Here is a 22654-nt window from a genome sequence, read left to right as displayed (position 1 = left end):
TTATGCGAAAATTATTCGATCACAATCAAAATTACAATATCATTCAGAAAGCATATTTTATGAAGAGACATTTCTCCTCAGGATTATTGGGAAAAATGAAAATGCATGCGTTTGACAAAAAATGAGCACACAACATCGTACACAGAATTCCGTTGCAAAAATGAAAACAAAATGAATTAGAGGAAAAACTCGAATGTTATCCCGAGTTAAACAAAACACTAACACATTCGAATACACTATTCTTTATTCAACAGCATTTGATATACAGTTTTTGAGTTAAAAAACAAAAAACAAAAACTAAATCGTTTTCTATGAATTTCCAAAGTAATTTGGTTGAAATAGAGTCTGCTTTCAAAACGAAATTTCTTCAAAAGCGATGTCATCGTCGTGGTCGGCGGCGGCGGCATCATCTGCATTATATGTGTCGATTAAATCAGTAACTGGATAATCTTCGTCGCATCATGAGAATGGCACATCTAATTCGACACTATTTGTCGGTGCCGTTGAAACTTGAACAATTTTCAAAAATATCAGCAGCAACAGCAACATTTTGATAGTCAATGAATTAAGCGAATACATTTTCGACTGGATTAAATGCCCTTGAATCTTGTTCTAACCATGCCACTCGACTGAGTGGATTGTGCAAAAGTGTAATTAGTTTTGATCGAGGTTAAAAAACCGATGAAATTCACAAAATGATACAGACCCGTAATATTATCTGATAAAATGAACCATAGAAAACACATTTACGTGATAATCGTCAGCATGTTGACACTAGATAACTACTTCTTCGTGGGATAAAATCTTTACGACGATTATCGTGTTGGTTTTAAATTTACGAACTAAGTCGACGTTAACGTCAATTATACGCACAACACTTATAATGATAGTTACTATACGATAATAAATGGGTTTCTTTGGCAAACACAAGAGCCAAACACGCAGACACACAAAAGGCGATTATTATATCTTCTAAACCGCAAATGGGAAGGTGATACATACTATATATATATATATATATATCGAAGTGGTCATTGAGCTGCTATAGAATCAGAGCAGCACATAAACCAATATCGTAAAAATGTTTCGCGTAACTCGAAACCACCACTGCAATTTGTATCGAAGGTAGAACAAAAAAAAATTCCCAGAGCATCAATTCAACAAATGTTTTTTTTTTCTTTTTCTCTCACAACCTCTCTCTCTCTTTCAATATCTCTCTTTCTCTCTCTCACACACAAATCGATGCGTTCGAAAAGCGACGACAGAAACCGATATCTATTTGCCATTAAGCAGCTTTGGCATAAAAAATGGATGAAAGTCTAGTGCATGCATCGGTTATTTGACAAAAACGTGTTTCACGTGCAACCCTCCCATAAATATAGCTTTATTTGTGTGTGTGTTTTTTTTACTGTTTGTTGTTAAACAAAAATCTATATTGATGGCATTTTTGTGACTTTGTTTACGTTTATTGCAAACCATACATTCATTCGGCGGAAAAAATATCTCGTCCAATATTTATGAACCATAAATATATGTCTATATATAAATATCGGGCCGTTATGATAAATTCAATGCCATAAACACGTTGAATCGGTCCCCAATGCAAAATCTTTGATTTAGCGCCCCGTCTGCAATCGACCAAAAATGAGCACGTTCAATTTCCAATGTCTCAATCGCATGTGCTTTTGTGCGGATATTCTAAATTTATAAAGTCGTAAATATTCGCCTATCGCGATTTTTATAGCCTGTGTAAATTTCCGGAAGGTCATAAAATGAAATTTATCGAATTTTTAATAATGTTAGAAAAACAAAAGGCTCGTCTTAACACACACTTTTTTGAATTCCATGTTAGTCAGCCGGTGGGATGTGACAAGGAACGGGAACAGTTGACAAATAAAATGCAAATTTTTATGTGTTTCTATACAGGAATAACATCTATTTCGATCAATTCTAATCGATGTTGTCTTTTTTCTTCTCTTTTTCTCTCTCTTACAGAAAGTCGACCCAGAGCTGATTTTCACGAAACAAGAGCGAATCGGAAAGGGATCATTCGGTGAAGTTTTCAAAGGAATCGACAATCGAACACAGCAGGTATGGTGTTAAACAATTTAATTAAAATCCAAGATATGCAAATGTTCCAATATAGCGTCATCGAACTTTGAGTGTGTCGAACATGCACAAACTATTTGCACCCATTTGCAATCACAATTTAATTGAGTCAGAATTCAGTTCTCAAGAGAAATGCTGTTTGCCATGTCAAATATGTACATTCGCAATCTGTGCATGTTGTCACTCTTGACTGTTCGCTTGGCATGTATTTTCGAGCACAACAACCAAGAAAAACATGTACACGCAATGGGATGGAATTTGTATTCACTTTGATTACACGTTGTTGGAAAATCTGTCCGAAGGCATTCGGTTGGTACGTAAAAGTGAAAATGAAATAATTAAATTTAAATTGCATTTTCAGGTGGTAGCCATTAAAATCATTGACTTGGAAGAGGCCGAAGATGAAATCGAAGATATACAACAGGAAATTATGGTGCTATCACAGTGCGACTCGCCGTTCGTCACAAAATACTATGGGTCCTTCCTCAAGGTAAAGGCTAAATATTGACACTTGCAATTACCGCCTACTTTTTCTAACGTTGATTTCTGTTTTCATTTGCTGTCGCATCGTCTATAGGGTACGAAACTCTGGATTATCATGGAGTATTTGGGTGGCGGATCAGCGTTGGATCTTATGAAGGCTGGTTCATTCGAGGAAATGCATATTGCCATTATATTGCGTGAAGTTCTCAAAGGTTTAGATTATCTGCACTCGGAGCGTAAATTACACAGAGACATAAAGGCTGCCAATGTGTTGCTCAGTGAAATGGGTGACGTGAAACTAGCTGATTTTGGTGTGGCGGGTCAACTCACCAACACCACATCCAAACGGAATACATTTGTTGGTACACCATTTTGGATGGCACCTGAGGTTATCAAACAGTCGATGTACGATTCGAAAGCTGACATCTGGTCACTGGGCATCACAGCGATCGAATTGGCCAAAGGTGAACCGCCCAATTCTGAACTACATCCGATGCGTGTACTGTTTTTGATCCCGAAAAACAATCCACCGCAATTGACCGGCAACTATACAAAGTCATTCAAGGAATTTGTCGAAGCTTGTTTGAATAAAGAACCGGAAAATGTAAGTTGTTCAAGTGAAAATTGCATCTGAACTTAGGCAATTTTTGAACTTAAATTCATATTAATCGTGGTTTTTTACTTTGAACGTTTCGCAGCGACCGACAGCTAAGGAGCTTCTCAAATTTCAATTCATCAAGAAAGCCAAAAAGAATTCGTACCTCATCGATTTGATCGATCGATATAAAAAGTGGAAAACGCAGAAAGGCGAAGAAAGCGAAACAGAATCGGAAAATTCAGATTCGTAAGTATTTTTTTACGTGCCATATCACAACGTTCATAGTATTTGTACGAATAATTTTCACTAATACCTAAATGTGTGTGTGTGTGCGTTTTAATCTTAAAGTGAGGAATCAAAGCCAGACAGTGACTTAGACGAGCCATGGATAATGACGGTGAAAGGAAACAATTTCAATAATTCAAATAAACAGGGCGCTGCCATATTGAGTGGTGACGATGCCATTCTGTCAACATCACCATACAAACACAACGGTTCGAGTAATTCATTAACTAGGGATTCAAATCTAAATCATTACAAAGTGAATCAGGTTAGTTGGCACAGTCGAGCGCAGCATAACAATATTAAATGCAATTAAAAATGCGACCAATGGTATTGATGATGACGGCATTTTCTTCTTGTTTTTTCTGTCATTTTTCAAATTGAATCAATAAAGCAGTCAAGGCCTTCAGCGACAACAACCGCAACTCCGATTACAACCAATGCTGTGTCGCATACGATATCGATAGAAAATCATGACAATAGCAAATCTATCAATCTGTCACAGTCACCCAACCACTCGAAATCGATTCCATTGTCGCCGCAAAAGGAGAAAGACAAGCACGAACGACACAAGAAAGACGACAATGACGGATGGGAATACGATCAAGACACGAAGGATAAGGAGCGAGAGGAACGAGAGCGCGAACAACAGGATCGAGAAAGAGAAAGAGAGCGTGAACAACGGGAACGAGAAAGAGAAAGAGAGCGCGAACGGGAACGGGAACGGGAACGCGAGAGAGAACGTGAGAGAGAGCGCGAAAGAGAAATTTTACGTGAAAAGAAACAACAACAGGTAAAAGTTCAAAATTCTCCAGAAAAATTTGGTTTTCTTCTAACAAATCATCATTGCATGACTCAATTACAAATGCTCGACTAACGCATCATATTAACTCATTCCTTTCACTCCACCCAGGCTGATCAACCATCGTCAAAAAGCGATGAAAGACGATCGTCGAGTCTGCGACGCGAGAATCGTGACAGTGTCAAGGAAATTTCCCAAAATGGCAACAATGGAAATGTGTCATCTAGCAAGAGTATCACAAACATTGCCCCATCAACACCGCAGAAAGCTGGTCGCATGTCAAATGGCAATATGAGCAGTAGCAATGTGAACAGTGTTATATTTCCGCTTCTGTCGGATGTAAGTGTTCAACCGAAATTCTAACTCTCTCTCTCTGTCGTTTTTTGTTCATCGTTCGATCTCCTGCAGTAGTAACATTTTTGAATTTTCCCATTTTAGATTCAAAAGAAGTATCATTACTCTGGTAAAAATGCATCAACGGTGGATATCATCGATCTGCAAGCCGCATTCGAAATGGCCGAACGAAGCTGTCCAGGCATTAGTGATTTATTCGTAAAGGAAATTATTCACAAATTAATACCTGGCTATTCGGAGACCCGAATCAATACGCTTATTGAGAAAGTTTTGCGGTAGGTAAGTTTTTAATCATTCGACTAACAAGCACTCCGACACTTACTTGGTGATGGTTGCAAACGATGTGATTTCGGGCACACTAAAAAGGCATAACATTCAACATTTTCTTATATATATTCATAAATCTATGCTAACGTGCTAATGAATTTCATTTTCTTCGTTCATTCAACAGGAAAAATCTACAAAGAAACAACTCAAATCACTAGGCTTTTCCTTGTTTTGAAATTGTATTTATCTTCGTTTTTGTTTGAAATATTGTTGTGTAATATAGATAAAGAAGAAAAATGTGCATCAACATCCGTCATGTATCCTTGACATCTTCAAGATAATCAAAAAAAAAGAAGCAAAAAAGAACAAGAAAGAAATCACAACCTCCCCACTACACCTAAATAGATTTTATCGTTTCATTGATGAGTCAATCTGTTTGGGAGAATTTTCATTGGATAAAAAAAACAGAAGCAGCAGCGCCACCAGAGAGGCCAACATTGATTTATTTGAATTGTGTGAAACGATGATATATTTTTCCTAAATGCAAAACTACATTTAAAATACTATCGTCAATAAAATAGAAAAAGCAAAACAGAAACAGACAAAATAAGCATTGAACATACGCAAGAGAGAAATGTAGCAGAGCAGATGGCTAAAACTGGTTATTTTTTTAAACTGACTTAACACGAAATAGCGTGTAGAAAATACAATTACACTTGACACTTGAATTTAAACATTTAAATGAATAAATAGACATCAAAAATTTAGAGCCCAAACAAATATTTAACGACACAAGAAAAAACTATTAAACTAAAGGCAAAACATTTAAATACATACATGAACAAAATCAATAAGAAAAAAAAACAAAATTCCACCAAACATTCAAGAGCAAGCATTGAAGTTGTTGAGAATTATTATTACTATTATTATTATTATTATTATTATTATTATTATAAAAAAAACATTATTATTATTATTATCATTGATAAAGTTATATCGCATAATTCTTTATTCAAAAAAGCAAAAACAAACAATACACACGAACACAACACAAGAAACACAATAAATAGTTAATTTGTTTTCTTTCCTTTTTTCATTAATTTGTTGTATAGAAAATGACGAAGATGTAGTGGGGAGTAATAAAACGTGAAAATTGTGAAATGATGTTTAAGTAAACGCGCGATCCGAAATGATTCGGATTGATGACGTACGTAATGTGTGTACTTGAACACTCCAATGTTGAATTTTTCGAAATGATTGGAGTAGCGATAAATATTACACAAAACAAAATTAAACAATCCCCAAAAAATATTTAATTTTGAAGCCATTTAGCAAAAGGAATAAAAAAAAGAGAAAATGATATAGTTTAGAACATTTATAGCTCAGCTGGAAGAGAATTTGCGGAGTTGAATCGCGATGTGAGATGCGTGTCGGAGATGCGTGAGATTTTTCAGTCAGCACACATTGGAAATAATGTGTTTTTTAGTCTTTCTCTCAAGCCAGGGACCGAATGGTGTGTCATATAATAAGGAACATGCAGGATTTATAGTCACAATTTTTTTTAGACAATTTATATCAAAACTTTATCTATATCAAGTAAATCGACTCTTTTGGCTGAACAAAAGAGTTTACTCTTTGACACTTGACTTGAGTGTCATCTGCTCCACCATTTAAATACAAACGATTCACCATCGCCACGTCATGAGCTCACATCCTGATTTTAAACGCCGCTCATTTTCAATCCAGTACAATTTTCTGTAATATTCAAATGGAATATTTTAAATGGAAACTACACCCACTCCTCCTCAACACACACACACAAAACACACACATGGACAACATTTTTCACTATTTTAATTCAACGGTAAAAATGGAATATATGATTCAAGAAAATAGCTACTATTATTATTATGTATTAATGTAAAATAGACAGAAACTGAGAAAGAATTAAAATTGAAATGAGAGACAAAAAGAAATAAATAAATAAATAAAACAAAAACAATTTTATGAAATCTAATGGCTGGCTTTTATTTCAAACAATTTTACTTTTTTTAGAAATTAATTTGTGTTTTTTACAGACAAAGGTGATTGAGACAACAGACAAACATGATGGATGAGAAATAAGAAATTCTTACTGAGAATACATGCTAATTTCTGTTTCCATTTCCACAAAATGAAAGGAAAAATTATTTAAAATTCTGATTTACAAAAATGCATCACCAATTGGTAATTCAGTTTATTATTGAAATATTTAGATGTTTCATCATTCATCAACCGATGCTATATGTTGGTGCATCAAGCAAAGATTTAACTCCCCATGTTTCGTTGTTGTCAATCAAGACAGTTCATGTATGCCGGCGTTCAGAACACCTGAAGGTTCAGTCTTGAAATTCGACCGTATTCTATGTGACGTGCCATGCACTGGCGATGGAACAATGAGAAAGAATCCGGACATTTGGCATTTTGGCAACGCATTGAATTTGCATGGTACTCAGTATCGCATTACAATTAGGTGGTCGTTCGACGGCTGGTTATTATGGACAGGACGAAGCGCATTTAGAAATTCTCGATGAAATGGCATTGCCTTCTATTAAAGCTTAATTCGGCAGTACTGAGAACATTGTTTCGTCCATGACAATTCTCCTACTCACAAAAAACTCAAAGTTAAAATTTTGGCCACGAGAGGTCAAGATAAGCGGTCCAATCCTTGGAACGGACAAAAAATATCTGTTTTGGCTTTGCCGTGGTTAAAATAGGTTTACTGTCAATTATCTGTGTTTATATCAACACAACTGTAGTCAAAATGAAGCTAAAATGTTATATGTGTCCTATTTGTTTCGAGAATAAAAACGAGATTATTAAACATTTGAAAAAACAACATTCAATTAAAGAAAGAGTGCATTCAATAAAGTGTCCAGTCGAGAGCTCAAAGTGTGAAAAACAATTTACTACGTTCAACGGGTTGAAAAAACACATTGAAAAATGCGTCCAAACTACAACAGAGGACGTCGATCCAGAAATACCGCAAAAAGCCATTGCTAAAGAACTTGAAAAGTTAAATTTACATTCACAAAGTTTTCAATCAGATGATATTGAAAATGTTTGTAATAGCAAAATCACAGATAAAATATTTTTGGCTTCTAATTATGATGATTCTATCTCGGAAAAGTTATCATTGCAAAGCGACGAGGAATTCGTATTTAACGCAAGCAGTTTTAAGAGCTCAAGCGCTGAAAATGTAGAAAGGGGACCGTATGTTTTTGAATCGAGTGATATTATTTCAGATGAGAAGCACCGCACAAAAATAATTGATTCACCGACGTTGGTGAATGAATTTATGAAATCAGTGGTCGAACTTGGTGGTAATCAAAAAGTAACAAATCAAATATTCCAAATTGGAGAGAATTTATTAAAACAAATGAAAGAGTTTGAGATTGTGTCATCAAAGTATTCACGAAAATCGCACAAGTCCTGAGGAGATTTTACATTTGCTTCGACCTTAAATCATCTTAAAGCATTCAATTCCACCTATAAACGTGGACTCAACTGCCAAAATTCACATTTTCAACATCTTCAATTTTTATGAAATGCCGTTTATCTTCACAATGAACACGATCAAACGACATTTTCGTGCCAATTTTCTGTATCACAAATCGGTTTAATATTAAAGATCCTTGCTTTCACTGGTGGAAGCTGGTGGAATAAAACTGTTGCGGCATTCGAATGAGTAAATGACTTTGACAGCTATAGTTTGTTTTGACGTTTCTGCCACTGAGTGGCGTTTTAACCACCATAAAGACAAAATATGTAATTTTTGTCCTTTTCGAGGATTGGACCGCTTATCTTGACCTCTAGTGGTCAAAGTTTTAACTTTGAGTTTTTTGTGAGTATGCATACTGAAAGAAGAGTGCGTGAATTTTCGGGATAAATCGATGTGCCCGGGCTTGAACTTGAATGAAAATGAGCACAATATACAGATATATTATGAATAATGGTTTTTGTCCATGGGTGTTGAATTTCATTCAACGCCACTAAGCTGTAGACATCTCTCTCCGGCTATACAGCAAACAACAGAACCAACACTGAACATGAAAATGACATGTTCAATTGTGTTTGTTTCGTAAGTTTGAACTGTGCCGCTACAAGAGGTCACTTTTGTCGTTTCTTGTTGTTATTTTACATGTAAAATCAATGGTATTGGACGAGGATGTTTTTGTCCTTTTATTTTCTTTCTCTCTCTTTGTTGTTGTCCTAAATGCTAGTGTAAATGTAATGTATGTGAGGTACCAGAAAAATACACTATTCGAGGTTTTGGCCAAGATAAAATGCCATTATTTTGGAAAAATAACCCAAAAGAACCCTCATTTACCCAATATTTTAGTCAAAAATCAAATTTTTCATTTTTCTGCATTTTGTCTTTCTGTGTTTTTTTTTCTGCGTTTTTTTCTGCATTTTGTCTTTCTGCGTTTTTTTCGGCGTTTTTTATTCTACGTTTTGTCTTTCTGCGTTTTATACGGGAATCAAATATTTGTTTTCTTTGTTTTGATCTATGAGATAATACATAATTTCTCCATATGAATTGTCTTCATTGTCCACATGAATCGATTTATTGTTTATCTTTCGAATGGCTGACTGGATCTGTGGCGCCGTTCTCTTCTTAGCTACAGCACGCTTTTGTTTGCGCACACAATTCACTAAATTATTTGAAAAAAATTTGGAATAGTTATTTTGCCAGTATCTGTCGTGCGTTCAATAATGTTTTCGACTGCCGGTAGTTCTTTCTCTTGATTACAGGTAAATTGAAATTCTAGGCCATTATTCTCTGTCGTTGCTTTGACATCAATGCTTTGAATTTCCATTAGTTCATTTTCTTCAAAATTAACGAAATTTTCAAATTCAAATTCTTCATTTTCAACTTGTGTACTGTCAATAGAGCGCTTTTTCCGTTTCACTGGCACTGGCACTGCGACTGAGTTTGGAATATTTATTTTCGGCATTCGACCAGGATTTGCGTAGTGTCTACTTCTTACGTACTTCCTCTTTACGCCGGGCCCCTGTTTTCTTTTTGAATGAGAGCGTCCAATGTGCCCATTCAAAGCTGCTTGGCTTTTAAAATCATTTTTTTACATATCCTGGATATGTGCACCGATATATTCCATTTGGCTGGATTCCAGTTGAATCATTGTACGGGTCAGAGTGCGAGAGGGTCATTTCCGAATTGTCACTATCCAAGGCATCCGAAGCTTTTGCTTTGCGTTTACTCATAATAAAGGGGAACTTGGTACACAGATGATAAATTCACATTGCTGCACAAACACACTTTAAACTGTTAGATATTTAGCACGGAATATATTGCTTTTGCTCTTCTGCGTGCCATAGGAGGCATTTCATGTTCATATATCGGTCCATATTTGCAAGAAGCGTGCACTAATTCAAATAATTTTGGAAATTGAAAAAAATGTCCTCTGTGTTAATCGGGCTTGGAACCGTCACTCCTCCCTTGAAGAGGGAAGGGGGCCACATTACGTTTTTTTTTGTTTTTTTTTTGTCTAGTACATTTTCCCTAGAATGATTTTTTTGTTTTTTTTTTTTGTATTTTGTCTAGTGCATTTTTCCTAGAATGATTATTTATTTTTTTTTTTTCGATTTTCTTGTAGCTCTTTTCAGCCTTTTTTTGTTAGGTCGAGACCAATTTTCTATTTTTTTTATTTTTTTTGGTGAGGGGAGATTGTTCTTGCATCATAAATTGCTTCAAGGTATTGGAATATTCTTTCGTTGATTCTATTGATGAAAGTGCATTCGCATTCACATTTTATGGATTGTGTACTCAACATAATTCTAATCGTTGGCTTGTCTAGTTATTTTGTCTTCGTCGATAAAAAGTATGAACGTGTCTTCGCCTAGTATGTTGAACGTGTCGTCTCCGTTTGGTGCGTCGAACGAGTTGAGCATGCTCGGTGTGGAAATGTTCCATCAATAATTCGTTTGTTTGAAAAAAGCGAACACACATACGCCAATGGTAACACGATCGTATGTGATTTTGTATTAATAGGAAATCGCAGCTCGAAATTCCACATGACGTGCACCTGCATGAGAGTTGACGGTAGCCAAATATTCACTGGATAAGTGTATGCGTATTTTGCCTAATTTCCAGAACACAGGCGGATTCTTTGTGGTTGCGCTAACAAAGAAAGGGAACGAAAACCAAAAGAATGCCAGTGATGAACAGCAGCCAGATGCTCCGGCTAGAGAAGTGGAAGAGAAACGCGTTCCATGGGGTCAACAAAGCAAAAAACGACGCATTTATGGCTGCAAAGAAGATCCGTTCGTATTTTTCACGGAAGAAGAACCAGTATGGCAAGGAATTCAATCATTCTTCGACATTGATAACGACAAGTTGGACGCGTTCAAGCCAACGCAATTGTTGAAACTATTCTGAAAATACAACAGATAATAACACTACAAAGGGCGGCAACGACGTGATAATTACCAATGAGGACAACACTTCACAGGAAGATATCAACGATGATTTAATCAATTGAAACCAGAAACAGTTGTTTTTCTTGCTTTCATTTATTTTATAAAAATAAAATTCTTCCACATCGTTGTTTAACAAGAGAACCGTTTGTTTTTATCTTCAAATTCATTTTCTTGGGGATCGCATTTCTAGCTTAAACGGTTTTTAATGAGTTGTTCCCTATTCCTATAAAATTGAATGCGCATCGGATGTGGAAGCAACTAGTAGGCTTTCTTACTCGAGCACTAAGTGAAACTACTCACTGTTTACTTGGAGCCGACTCGGATCAGAGTAAGTTGGACGAGCAACTGATCCAACCGAGTCAACTCCAAGCGAATTGCACATTTCATGGTAGGCAATTTTTTTTCGCACGTAGTCTAAACGCTCTGTCAATGCCTTCTAACTATTTTCATCGTAATAATCATCATCATCATCGTGTATTATAATCAGATCTGGTGAAGAATTGTCAACTTCAGCTCTTTTGTTAGGTGGGCTGTCCCCATCGCCACTGTTATCGTCGGTTTCGTCTTTATTTTGATCTTCATCAGGGTGCAGATAATATTCGTTTGGAATTCCTTGTTCCTCTGAATAATTTTGATTGTTTAAACCTTCGGATATGTTATCGATGCTGGCTGGAAGACTCATATCCATATCGTGGCCAAAGGAAACTGACGGATAGCTTTCAGTTTCGTACTCGAATGGTTCTTCACCAGTGTCATCTGGTTCCTTACCAGCGTCGTCTGATCCATTTGGTTGAGCATTTGGAAAAATTTCTTTTAAATGCTGGGCCACATTAGATATGGATACTCCGTCTGTAGATGGAAAGAACGAACCGAATTTATCCTTGACGTTTTTGATGTGTGTCTCGACTTCCTGAAAAAGAGAGAGCTTGCAATAAATAAAATGGCTATAAATTAGAAGTCGAGTTGGTTACCTTGTATGCAACGGAGAGTAATCTTTTCTTCTTGCTTTTCTACGCTTCCTCGCGACAAGTTTTCTCTGAATACAAGTAGCAGTTTCCATACGATACCTCGGATTCACGATGATCTCCGAAGCAAACAACAGTTGCTTTCTCGTTATTATCGTCCCAATGTATTAATTTGGCTGGCCACATCGGAAATTGTTTTATCTTTGCGAAAAGCAACAGATGTGGGCTATCACACACTTCTTCGAAGAAAATTGCTGTTTCGCCCACCAATAGACCATGACTTGAAACAGCTGTAGCGTTCTTTGATGTATTCGGCTGCGTCTTCGCGCTAAGTTATGAAGATTTGAGATGCCGTAGCTACTTTGTTATCACACTTTCCCATGATCTTGCTCTAGTGATTTGCTTTTATAATTATAATCGATTCAGGTAAAACAATGCTTCAACTTAGACTGGTGTATGTGTATAACTTTGTCCAAGAACATCGTCAAACACATATAACAATGCAGGAGGCCAAAGTTTCTTGTTTTCGTTTGGATTCACAACTTCGTTGGCATACGATTTCACAGGCCACTCAAACACTCGGCTTGACCAAATTTCATCTTCCATGTCAAATAATGTATTGTTGTTTGATAACATTAAGCAGGAAGAATCATTCAGTTGTTGAGCGAATCCATACTTTCTGTTTACGAATGGTCGTTGAGCAGCTGTGATTAAACGGAACGTTGAATCGTTTTTTTTCGATTTAATACATTCGTCAAAAATAAAGAAATTTTTGCTGATAAAATCTTGGAAATGAAAATTTCCAGAATCTTCTAGATTTTCAATAGTTCCGTGAGTCTCATGTAGTGCAGCGATCATATCATCAATGTATGATTTCCCGGAATAAGCATCACCGTGCAGGATCCAAATGGTTCGTTTTTTTTGGAAGTTGCTTTGTGATGACGTCATGCAATTCGTCTAAACGATACACCATATAAATAAGTTGGTGTCTTTCAACAATTCGTCGATTCCTTCGTAAATGTCACGTTGCAATGCAAAATGTCGATAAAAAAACATATGAGACAGTGTTTTCAAGTCCAAATCGATTTGCACAAACTAAATTGTAATTACCTGCTCGTTTTCCACCAAATTGACAAAAAAATCTTCAAATAGGTGTATGGATGTAGCTTGATTCATTTTGTTAACTGTCTGTGGCATTCGCACCAAAGTCAGCTGGGAAAAATGGTTTATTTTTAGTTCGCGATAGTAAAACATCGAGCGGAGATTACGTTCTTTCTTTATTACATAATGTAAGTTAGATTAATGGACTTGCTCATGTTCGTAATTTGTTTCTGTTTTTCAAGTCTAGACATCATTTAACTTATGATATTTCTGTGTGTGTATTCAACAGAACGTAGTAATTCATTATCAAATTCGACGTCACGGCGAAGACGCATTCTTTTCGATCGATGATCAAAATGCAGTGCATGGTTTGGACGAGTTGATCAAACGGTTGCAAAAGTCCTGGGATGGATTAGTAACAGAGTTGGTGGCGATTCCATTAAAAGGTTCATTGCGGCCAGCTGGGTCTCGTCAAAATGGTCGCATAACACTACTCCATCGTGCGATCAATGAGAGTGATGTTAAGCTTGTGGAGGCAATGTAACAATCCAGCCATCAAAGAACACCGAATGCCAAAGATAAAGATGGTCGAACTAGCATACACTTGGCATGTCGTCTTACAGATAATGCTGAAAGCATCTTAGAAAAACTCATCAGCTGCGATGATGTGAAGGTCAATTGTCACGATTTAGAGGGAAATGCACCATTGCATGTAAGACGAACTATTTCCAATTTACTGATCGTTATTTTAAAGATGAAATGCTTAACTAAAAGACATATTCGTTCGTTATTCAAAAAGTATGCATGCCGAAAACAGTCAGTATCTTTGATTCAGAAGCTCATCGATGCTGGGGCGTATGTTATTGTTCGAAATATAAACACAGGACGAGTACCTTTTCATGAAGCGGCTAGAACCGGCAATATCGATGTGGTTAAACTGCTACTTAAACAAGGTATTCCACACTTACCGCGTACATCAAAATCTGAAACACCTGCTCAACTTGCCAGAAGAGGTGTTCATTCGGAAACTGCTGAATTTTTGGGTAAAATTGTGGCAAAATTGATTATATAAAGCTATTATGGTTGCTAGGGGAATATCACGCAATTTTTATTCGCAAAACTTATTTCTATCTCATTTATTTCATTAAAATCTAATGAAATCTAAGCTATTTCAAATATTTCGCAAAATCTGTATTATTCACTCATATTCACCATGTGCTGACGTCATTACTGCTTCAAAAATGCTGGAAGTGGGTTTTGGTGGATCCTCAGGATCGTTTAGTACTGCTCCCGGTTCTGGAAGTGGATCCTCAGGATGGGCCAGGGCATTGTCAAACCCAGTCTGGTCCATCCTGAAGATCCACCAAAACCCACTTCCAGAATCGGGAGCAGTTCTGAACGATCCTGAGGATCCGCCAAAAACCACTTCCAGCATTAAAATATCTGCGAAAATCGACCAAAATGAAAAAAATCCTAGATATCTCGCATAATGTAATATAATTGAAATTAATTTTTAGAAAATGCAAAATTCCATAGAAATTCAATAGAATTTTTTGCGTGATATTCCCCTAGTATGGTTGGAGCAACTAAGTAGCTTTTGTTAATTTCCCTTAGAAAATTTTAATCCGCCTCTTCCTACAACGAATGCATCTCAATGGCTACATGGCACATCAAACAGAGACGAAGCTATTAGAGTTTTACAAATGTTTATTACAGCGAATCTCGCGTATCAGGTATCACTATTGACACTGCAGTGTACAGATTTACCGGCATTAAAAATGTAGTAGGTAGTAGCATTACGTTAACAAAAATTTCCTGTAATGTTATTACAATTGTAATAGCTATTACCGGTAATGCCAAATGACTGACATTACAATTGTAACACATTATCGGTAATGCTAAATTTTGGCATTACAATTGTAATAGCTATTACTTGACCCGTCTGTTACAATATTAACATGTTACCTAACATTAACGGTAATGCCAGAATTCTAACATTATTATTAATATGATTTTCTAATTTTACACACGCAATGTAATGCCAAATGTAACATGTTACCTAACATTACCGGTAAGAAAATTCTGGAAGTGGGTTTTGGTGGATCCTCAGGATTGTTCAAAACCGCTCCTGGTCCTGGAAGTCGATCCCCAGGATGGACCAGGGCATTGTCAAACCCAGTCTGACCCATCCTGAAGATCCACCAAAACCCACTTCCAGAATTTTATTACCGTTAATATTTGGTAACATATTAATATTGTAACAGACGGGTCAAGTAATAGCTATTACAATTGTTACACATTACCGGTAATGCTAAATTTTGGCATTACAATTGTAATAGCATTACTTTGGCTCTTTGTTACAATATTAATGTGTTACGGCAAAATGTAAATCTATACTGCAGTGTCATGACTTTACATAATGTTGAACGTTGAGTTTTCCATACTAATCAAAGAACATTTAAACCGACATAACCAAATTGTTTGCTGTCAAACTTTGTTTCGCTCACGCCAACTGTCACACTGACTCGTTCGTGTACGAATTGCTGTTAGCGTAAAAGAGACGTTGTTCGCAGTGGACTCAGTTTAGATGTTCTTTCTTTTTTGGTCATGGTTAGGAAGTATCGGGCGCATTTTTAATACGATATTCTTACAATGAAAATGAACATATTTTAAACTTGATAGACGATGAGAATGGCATGAGAAATTATCCTATACAACAAAGTAATTCTGTAAGTCTTGTTTGAATTCCGTTGACAAAACGGTCGAATTTTATTTTTGAAAGAATTATTCTATTCTCCAACAGACAGATAACTATTTTTTCATCGATGAAGTGCCATATGAACCCGTGAGCTTATTAAACAATCGCCGAACAAAACGATACAAGAAAAAACTACCGAACAAAACGTACCACAGCGGTAATGTGTAGCACAGCGGAGTTTCGTTTTGAACGGTACCGTCCTGCTGTGTTACGTTTTTAACGTGTGTTTTGTTTGGTAGTTTTTTCTTGTATCGTTTTGTTCGGCGATTGTTTAATAAGTCGTTTTTATGCTCACGGGTTCATATATGATATCATTAGAGCATTTGGTTCAACACTATATGAAATTTTCAGTTACAGTTATTGTAGTGGCTCAAAAATAGCAGTTTTTCGATAGCCGATTACTCAAAAAAAATTGTTCCTATTACATAAAAAAAAAGTAAAAACACTACATTAAACTACATAAAATCTACAATTGAAATCGCCCTACTCGAAGTCATTTCGGCAAATTTTCCAAGATTTGAATATTCATCTTCAGATTTTAGTTGCTGGCGAGCCGCAATTAACCTCATACTTCGTTTTGGTGATTTGGTGGATTCAGTGGAAAAAAAATGTTTTTCAAATTTTTTTGTCAGTGGTGTTAGAAAAGTGGTCGAAAACGGCCTCTTACGATGTTTTTGTCTTGGACAACTAACATTTTTCTCAAAAAAATGGGTCCCTGAACACTTGAACATAGTGTTGGCCGTCGAACACTTTCGAACACTTGTTCGACCGTTCGACAACATAAAAAAAATTGTTTTGTTCGTTCGTTCGTTCGAAAGTTTGGTAAAAACTTATTTTGTTCGTTCGTTCGTTCGAAAAGTTGAAAATTATTTTTTTTGCTCGTTCGTTCGTTCGAAATTTATTTAAAAAAAATGTTGTTCGTTCGTTCGTTCGGAAATTGCTATGTTCGACCGTTGGGATTTTTTAAATTTGAAATACATAGGAAGCAAATATTTCTTTGGCTAAGACTGAAGGTACAACGTTATTACCGGTGTTATTACTCAGTAATACCACTGGTAATAATTAGTATCGATCTTATTACCGATTAATAAGTAATTACCGTTAAGTACTTAATTAAACTTTCTACTTAAGCTTGAGTATGTACTTTAAGTACGTTAAGTACTTTAAGTACGTTAAGTACTTTAAGTACGTTAAGTACGTTAAGTACGTTAAGTACGTTGAGTACGTTAAGTACGTTAAGTACGTTAAGTACGTTAAGTACGTTAAGTACGTTAAGTACGTACGTTAAGTACGTTAAGTACATACTCAAGCTTAAGTACAAAGTTTAATTAAGTACTTAACGGTAATTACTTATTAATCGGTAATAAGATCGTTAATAATTATTACCAGTGGTATTACTGAGTAATAACACCGGTAATAACGTTGTACCTTCAGTCTTAGCCAAAGAAATATTTGCTTCCTATGTATTTCAAATGTAAAAAATCCCAACGGTCGAACATTGCAATTTCCGAACGAACGAACGAACAACATTTTTTTAAAATAAATTTCGAACGAACGAACGAGCAAAAAAAATAATTTTCAACTTTTCGAACGAACGAACGAACAAAATAAGTTTTTACAAAACTTTCGAACGAACGAACGAACAAAACAATTTTTTTTTATGTTGTCGAACGGTCGAACGAACGTTCGAAGCCAACACTACTTGAACACTGGTTTTCCTACAAATTTGGTCTCAAATCGACATTTCTCCATAAAACTATCGATCAATTGAAAGATTGATACAAAATCACATTTTTGGCATAGAAAACCCTCCCATTTTTTTGATGATTTTGCCGGGGGGGGGGGGGTCTGCAAATTTATAAATGGGTGTCAAAAAAAATGAAGACCTAAAAAAAATAAAATGTTTTACCATGTCAAACGAACTTTTCCGCACATTTTCGGTAGAATGTAAAATATAGATCACTTCGATGGAATGTTGCAATTGTTAAGTGATGTTACCATAACCATGAAGGACCCGGATGGTATTTATGTTCATCTTCGTTCCAAGACCTTTCATATGATACCCATATTGACTATACATATGTAGAAATGGTATGAAGTCCATCATGGTTATCATGATGGACGGATATAGTGTCCATGTCCACGCCCATTTTAAAACCTTTCATATGACACCCATATGACATATGTCAACTATTTATATAAAAAATGCTGTTAAGTGGTGTTAACATGACCGCGATGGACCGGGATGGTGTTCATGTTCATCTCCGTTCAAAGACCTTTCATATGATACCTATATTGACTATACTATGTAAAAATGGTATGAAGTCCATCGTGGTCGACCATCGTGTTATAACACCATTTAACATCACTTACCATGGGAAAATCGTGTAAAAACAGTAAAAAAAAATAAAAAGTTTAAAAAAAAAATTCAAAAAAAAAAGAAAAAAAGTCAATCATGGTCGGCCATCGTGTTATAAATCATTTAAAACGGATTAACACGATAAAATCGTGTTGAAACAAATCAATAAAAAGTTTTACGAGCGTAAAACGGACTTTTCCGCACGTTTTATATGCTTACAGGTCAATAAAATACATTTGAATGAAAAAAATGAGATAAAAGATAATGGCCAGCATATTATAACACCATCATATTTAATGACAGCTGACCGAGAGAGAGCCAAAGTAATCATGTAAAATGACCCATAAAGTATATTTTTAAATGAAAAAAAGTTGAAAATAAAAATTAAAAAGAAGACCATCATGGTTGACCAATCATTTAACACGGCTAACGATAAGAAAATGATATAAAAAACCAGAAAATGCATTTTAAGCTAAGTACACAGTTCCTCGTGAAATGAAAAAATTTCTCCGGTGAAATTTTCACAGGTGATAATTTTATGGTGTTTTTTATTTTCGAATTGCAAGCATAATGATTTTTGATGTATAAATCAGCTAACTCATCCCAATATCAACACGACACATGAACAAATTTGGTTTTTGAGTTCATTCTTCTATGTGTTTTGTCTGAACAAATTTTTTTCACGGCCGTGAAAAAATAAGAAAGATCAAAATAAATTCAAGTATGAATTCAAAATTCAAATTTGTTCATGTGTTGTGTTGATATTGGAGGGAGTTAACTGCTTCATACATCAAAATCATTATGCTTGCAATTCGAAAATACAAACCACCATACAAATATCACCTGTAAAAATTTCACCGGAGAAATTTTTTCATTTCACGAGGAACTGTGTACTTAGCTTTAAAATGAAAAAAGTCAATCATGGTCGGCCATCGTGTTATAAATCATTTAACACGGATTAACATGATAAAATCGAGTTAAAACAAATCAAAAATCCGTCAAAAAAATTTTTTCAAAAAAATCCAAGGGTCCCCCCAAGGGGGGTGAAATTCTATGACATCCGAAAATTACCAGATGAACTAGTCCAATTTGGCCCAACTTTTGATACATGCAAGGTATTTACTAATAGTGACTCCCGGCCAAATTTGAGCGAAATCGTTTAAGCGGTTCGAAAGTTATCGTGGACACAACCAAAAATCGTAGTTTTTGGGCCATCATGGTCGGCCATCGTGTTATAAACCATTTAACACTGCCTAATATTATAAAACTATGTGAGAACGATACAACAATCCACTCTAGGTTGATGAAAAAAGACATTTTTTTCGACATAATCCAAGGGGGGACCCTTGGGTGATTTTCCATGATGTCCCAAAAGTACCAGATGAACTGGTCCAATTTGGCCCAACTTTTGATACATCCAAGATATTAACTAATTGTGACTCCTGGCCAAATTGGAGCGAAATCGCTTGAGCGGTTCGAAAGTTATCGTGGACACAACAAAAATTAGCACACTTTTTATCACGTCGATCGCTATACTTTTCTCACACACTTCGTGTGCGGAAAAGTAAAAAAAGGTCCTCACTTTTGAAAATCGATTCTATCTAGTGTTAAATTTTCCAAATCGCTGGGGGTCCACATTTTGGATCCTAGAGGGGGGTAAAACCGGAATACCCCCCCCTTGCACACGTGTGCGCCAGATTAAAGAAAAACGCGTCGGACTGTGAAATCTATTGTGGTCAACAAATTTTCGAAAAAATCGTATTTTTTTAATTTTTCTGCGTTTTTGTTTTTCTGCATTTTTTTCTTTTCTGCAAATTTTTTTTCTGTATTTTTTCTTTCTGAATTTTTTTTCTGCATTCGATACCGGATTCACTTTTCAGACCCCTTAAATTTACTATTCGAAGTTCTTGAGGAACTGGACTTGAATAATAGAGTTCAAGTCACATCAGCAAAGCTATTTCCCAAATTGAAAAAATTGACTCTTCATTGACATAGTCGATAAAAAAACATATGAGCCAGTCTTTTCAAGTCCAAATCGATTTGCACAAACTAAATTGTAATTAACTTCTCGTTTTCCACCAAGTTGACAAAAAAATCTTCAAATAGACGCAAGTCTTGCGCGATTGGATTCGATGTAGCTTGGTTCATTTTGTTAACTGTCTGTGACGAAAAACCAAATATTATTTATTTGAAATGGCCGATTCGATATTGTTTGCTGATAATCTCTAGCATGCTCATCTAAGCTCATCTACGAATTTTGAGCAAGACTGCATTATTAAACTGTTTAATATCAATCAAAGGATGTTTTATCGATCGTGATTTTCAAAAAAATCCTTTTTTCACATCGTACCTTCATGTTAATTTCTGTACATTTCTTTGAATGATTCACTTTTGCTGCGACGATTTTGAAGAGAAGTGATTGTGTTCAACAACACTATGACAATGCTATTTCATCCGATATTTGAGCGAGAAAAACAATATTTGGATACTTCTAGAACGATTTACAACAGTCTTTTTGCGAAGGACTGGAGTAAACAGTTGAAATCCTATTTCAATATTTCGTGATGTGAAAAAATCTACTTGATCCATTCATTTTCAAAATAAAGATAAAAAAAAACTTTTTCCGAATCGAATTGGAAATGTTATGAAAAAGAAATGTGTGTTGTATTCTGGAACACATCATTGAACGCCAATGCTATGCAAATTCAGCTGATAATTTGGTTCCTTGAACGCACTCATTAGAACATATGCAAAAACGACAACCATTTGATTGTTGTTTGTTGAAAAGATGCTGCGGTGTTAACGGGAAATTCTATCACAAACAAGCGACCGATGCAGAAAACACTTTTTCTACTCAACGCCATTTTGACACAGTCTACCGAGCGATTCACAAGCAACGAAACGTCACTGAAGTAAGTCGAAGAAAAAAATTATCTGAACACAAGACAAAAAAAGTTGTTCATCGAAAAGACGAAACAAAACGTTTACAACGCAAAGCCAAAAATCGAGAGGAAAAAAAACAAAAAACGCCAAAAAAAAATGAAGAAAGAAATCAGCGTAGCAACGGTGGCAAAACGAATGGGCCGAATTTTGACGACATACCACGAGCAAGTACGTGAAAATGAAGATGCAGCGCCCGAACAATCGACATCGACATTTGGCCAAATGACCTATTCGACGGATCGTGGATTGGAAGTGCACAAGAAATTGTTGAATTTTGCCGCCCAAGATGACAGCGAATCCGAATCGGATTCGGATTCGTCCGACCAAAGTTATTCATTGATCGAAAGTCCGCCGGCACGTTGCCTGCGATCGAGCCGAACAAAAAGCCGGGCCATCAAACGAACCGCCGTTAAAATCATAGCCGCACCAACAAAACGCAAACAGCGAAAAATCACGTTGACGACCACATCAACAGCCACATCGGCATCATCGACAAAGATTGTATCGGCGACCGAAAGTGATGACCCGGACACCATCGTCATCAAAACCACAAAACGAGCCACACCAAAGAAATCCACACCGATTAAGACGACGCCGATCAAAGCCAGCGGAAGCTTCAATGAAAATGACAATCGTCAAGCCACAAACTGAACCATTCACACGCCATTTTTTAAGATTAAAATCCATTTTTTATTTATTTCATCGCAAAATCGTTTGTAATATTCACACAAAAATCGTGCCACATTCATTCCAATTGATTTTACGCACAAACACGCAAATTGTGACAATTACGCATCCAATTTTAGTCGATTTCATCATATTTAAATGTTTTATCACATTCAGACGTAAGCTTTGGTCAATAAAGCCATAAGAATTTGAATTTCAAAAGAAAAAATAAAGAAATCCGTGTTATTTTTATTCATTAGCATCATACCATCATCACATTAGGAAATTGAGCGAGAGAAAAATGCCAAAATCGTCGTAAGTATGCACATAACCAAAACATCGGTTGCTGTTTGTGTGACACTTGTCAACGTGCTATTCTCAGCGTTCAACAATAGCAACACTCTGCTCAATTCGATCAAACAAACAAACAATTCGCTCACTATTAATATCTTGGCTTTATTCGCTAAGTGGATTTGATTTGATTAGC

The 22654-nt window shown here is 35.9% G+C and overlaps 1 protein-coding gene across 14 annotated transcripts in view; it reads left to right on the top strand.

Moving 5' to 3' along the window:
• Positions 1-5837, top strand: part of LOC129566656 (serine/threonine-protein kinase svkA) — a 103683-nt gene extending 97846 nt beyond the window's left edge. For 10 of the 14 annotated variants that reach the window (XM_055442782.1, XM_055442776.1, XM_055442777.1 and 7 more), the window contains 9 exons: positions 1996-2091; positions 2471-2599; positions 2687-3196; positions 3291-3436; positions 3539-3740; positions 3867-4265; positions 4386-4613; positions 4713-4903; positions 5080-5837. In XM_055442782.1, coding sequence (XP_055298757.1) covers positions 1996-2091; positions 2471-2599; positions 2687-3196; positions 3291-3436; positions 3539-3740; positions 3867-4265; positions 4386-4613; positions 4713-4903; positions 5080-5113 — 1935 coding nt within the window. In that variant the 3' untranslated portion in view covers positions 5114-5837. The remainder of the gene's footprint in view (positions 1-1995; positions 2092-2470; positions 2600-2686; positions 3197-3290; positions 3437-3538; positions 3741-3866; positions 4266-4385; positions 4614-4712; positions 4904-5079) is intronic. The other 4 variants (XM_055442783.1, XM_055442781.1, XM_055442775.1 and 1 more) reach the window with 1 other exon arrangement.
• Positions 5838-22654: the final 16817 nt, after the last annotated feature.

This window comes from Sitodiplosis mosellana, unplaced genomic scaffold (assembly GCF_009176505.1).
Source record: "Sitodiplosis mosellana isolate CC-2019 unplaced genomic scaffold, AAFC_SMos_1.0 Smas_scaffold_4, whole genome shotgun sequence".
NCBI classification, from domain to species: Eukaryota; Metazoa; Arthropoda; class Insecta; order Diptera; family Cecidomyiidae; genus Sitodiplosis; species Sitodiplosis mosellana.
The sequence above is the reverse complement of the archived record's forward strand: the minus strand, read 5'-3'. Positions and strand labels throughout refer to the sequence as shown.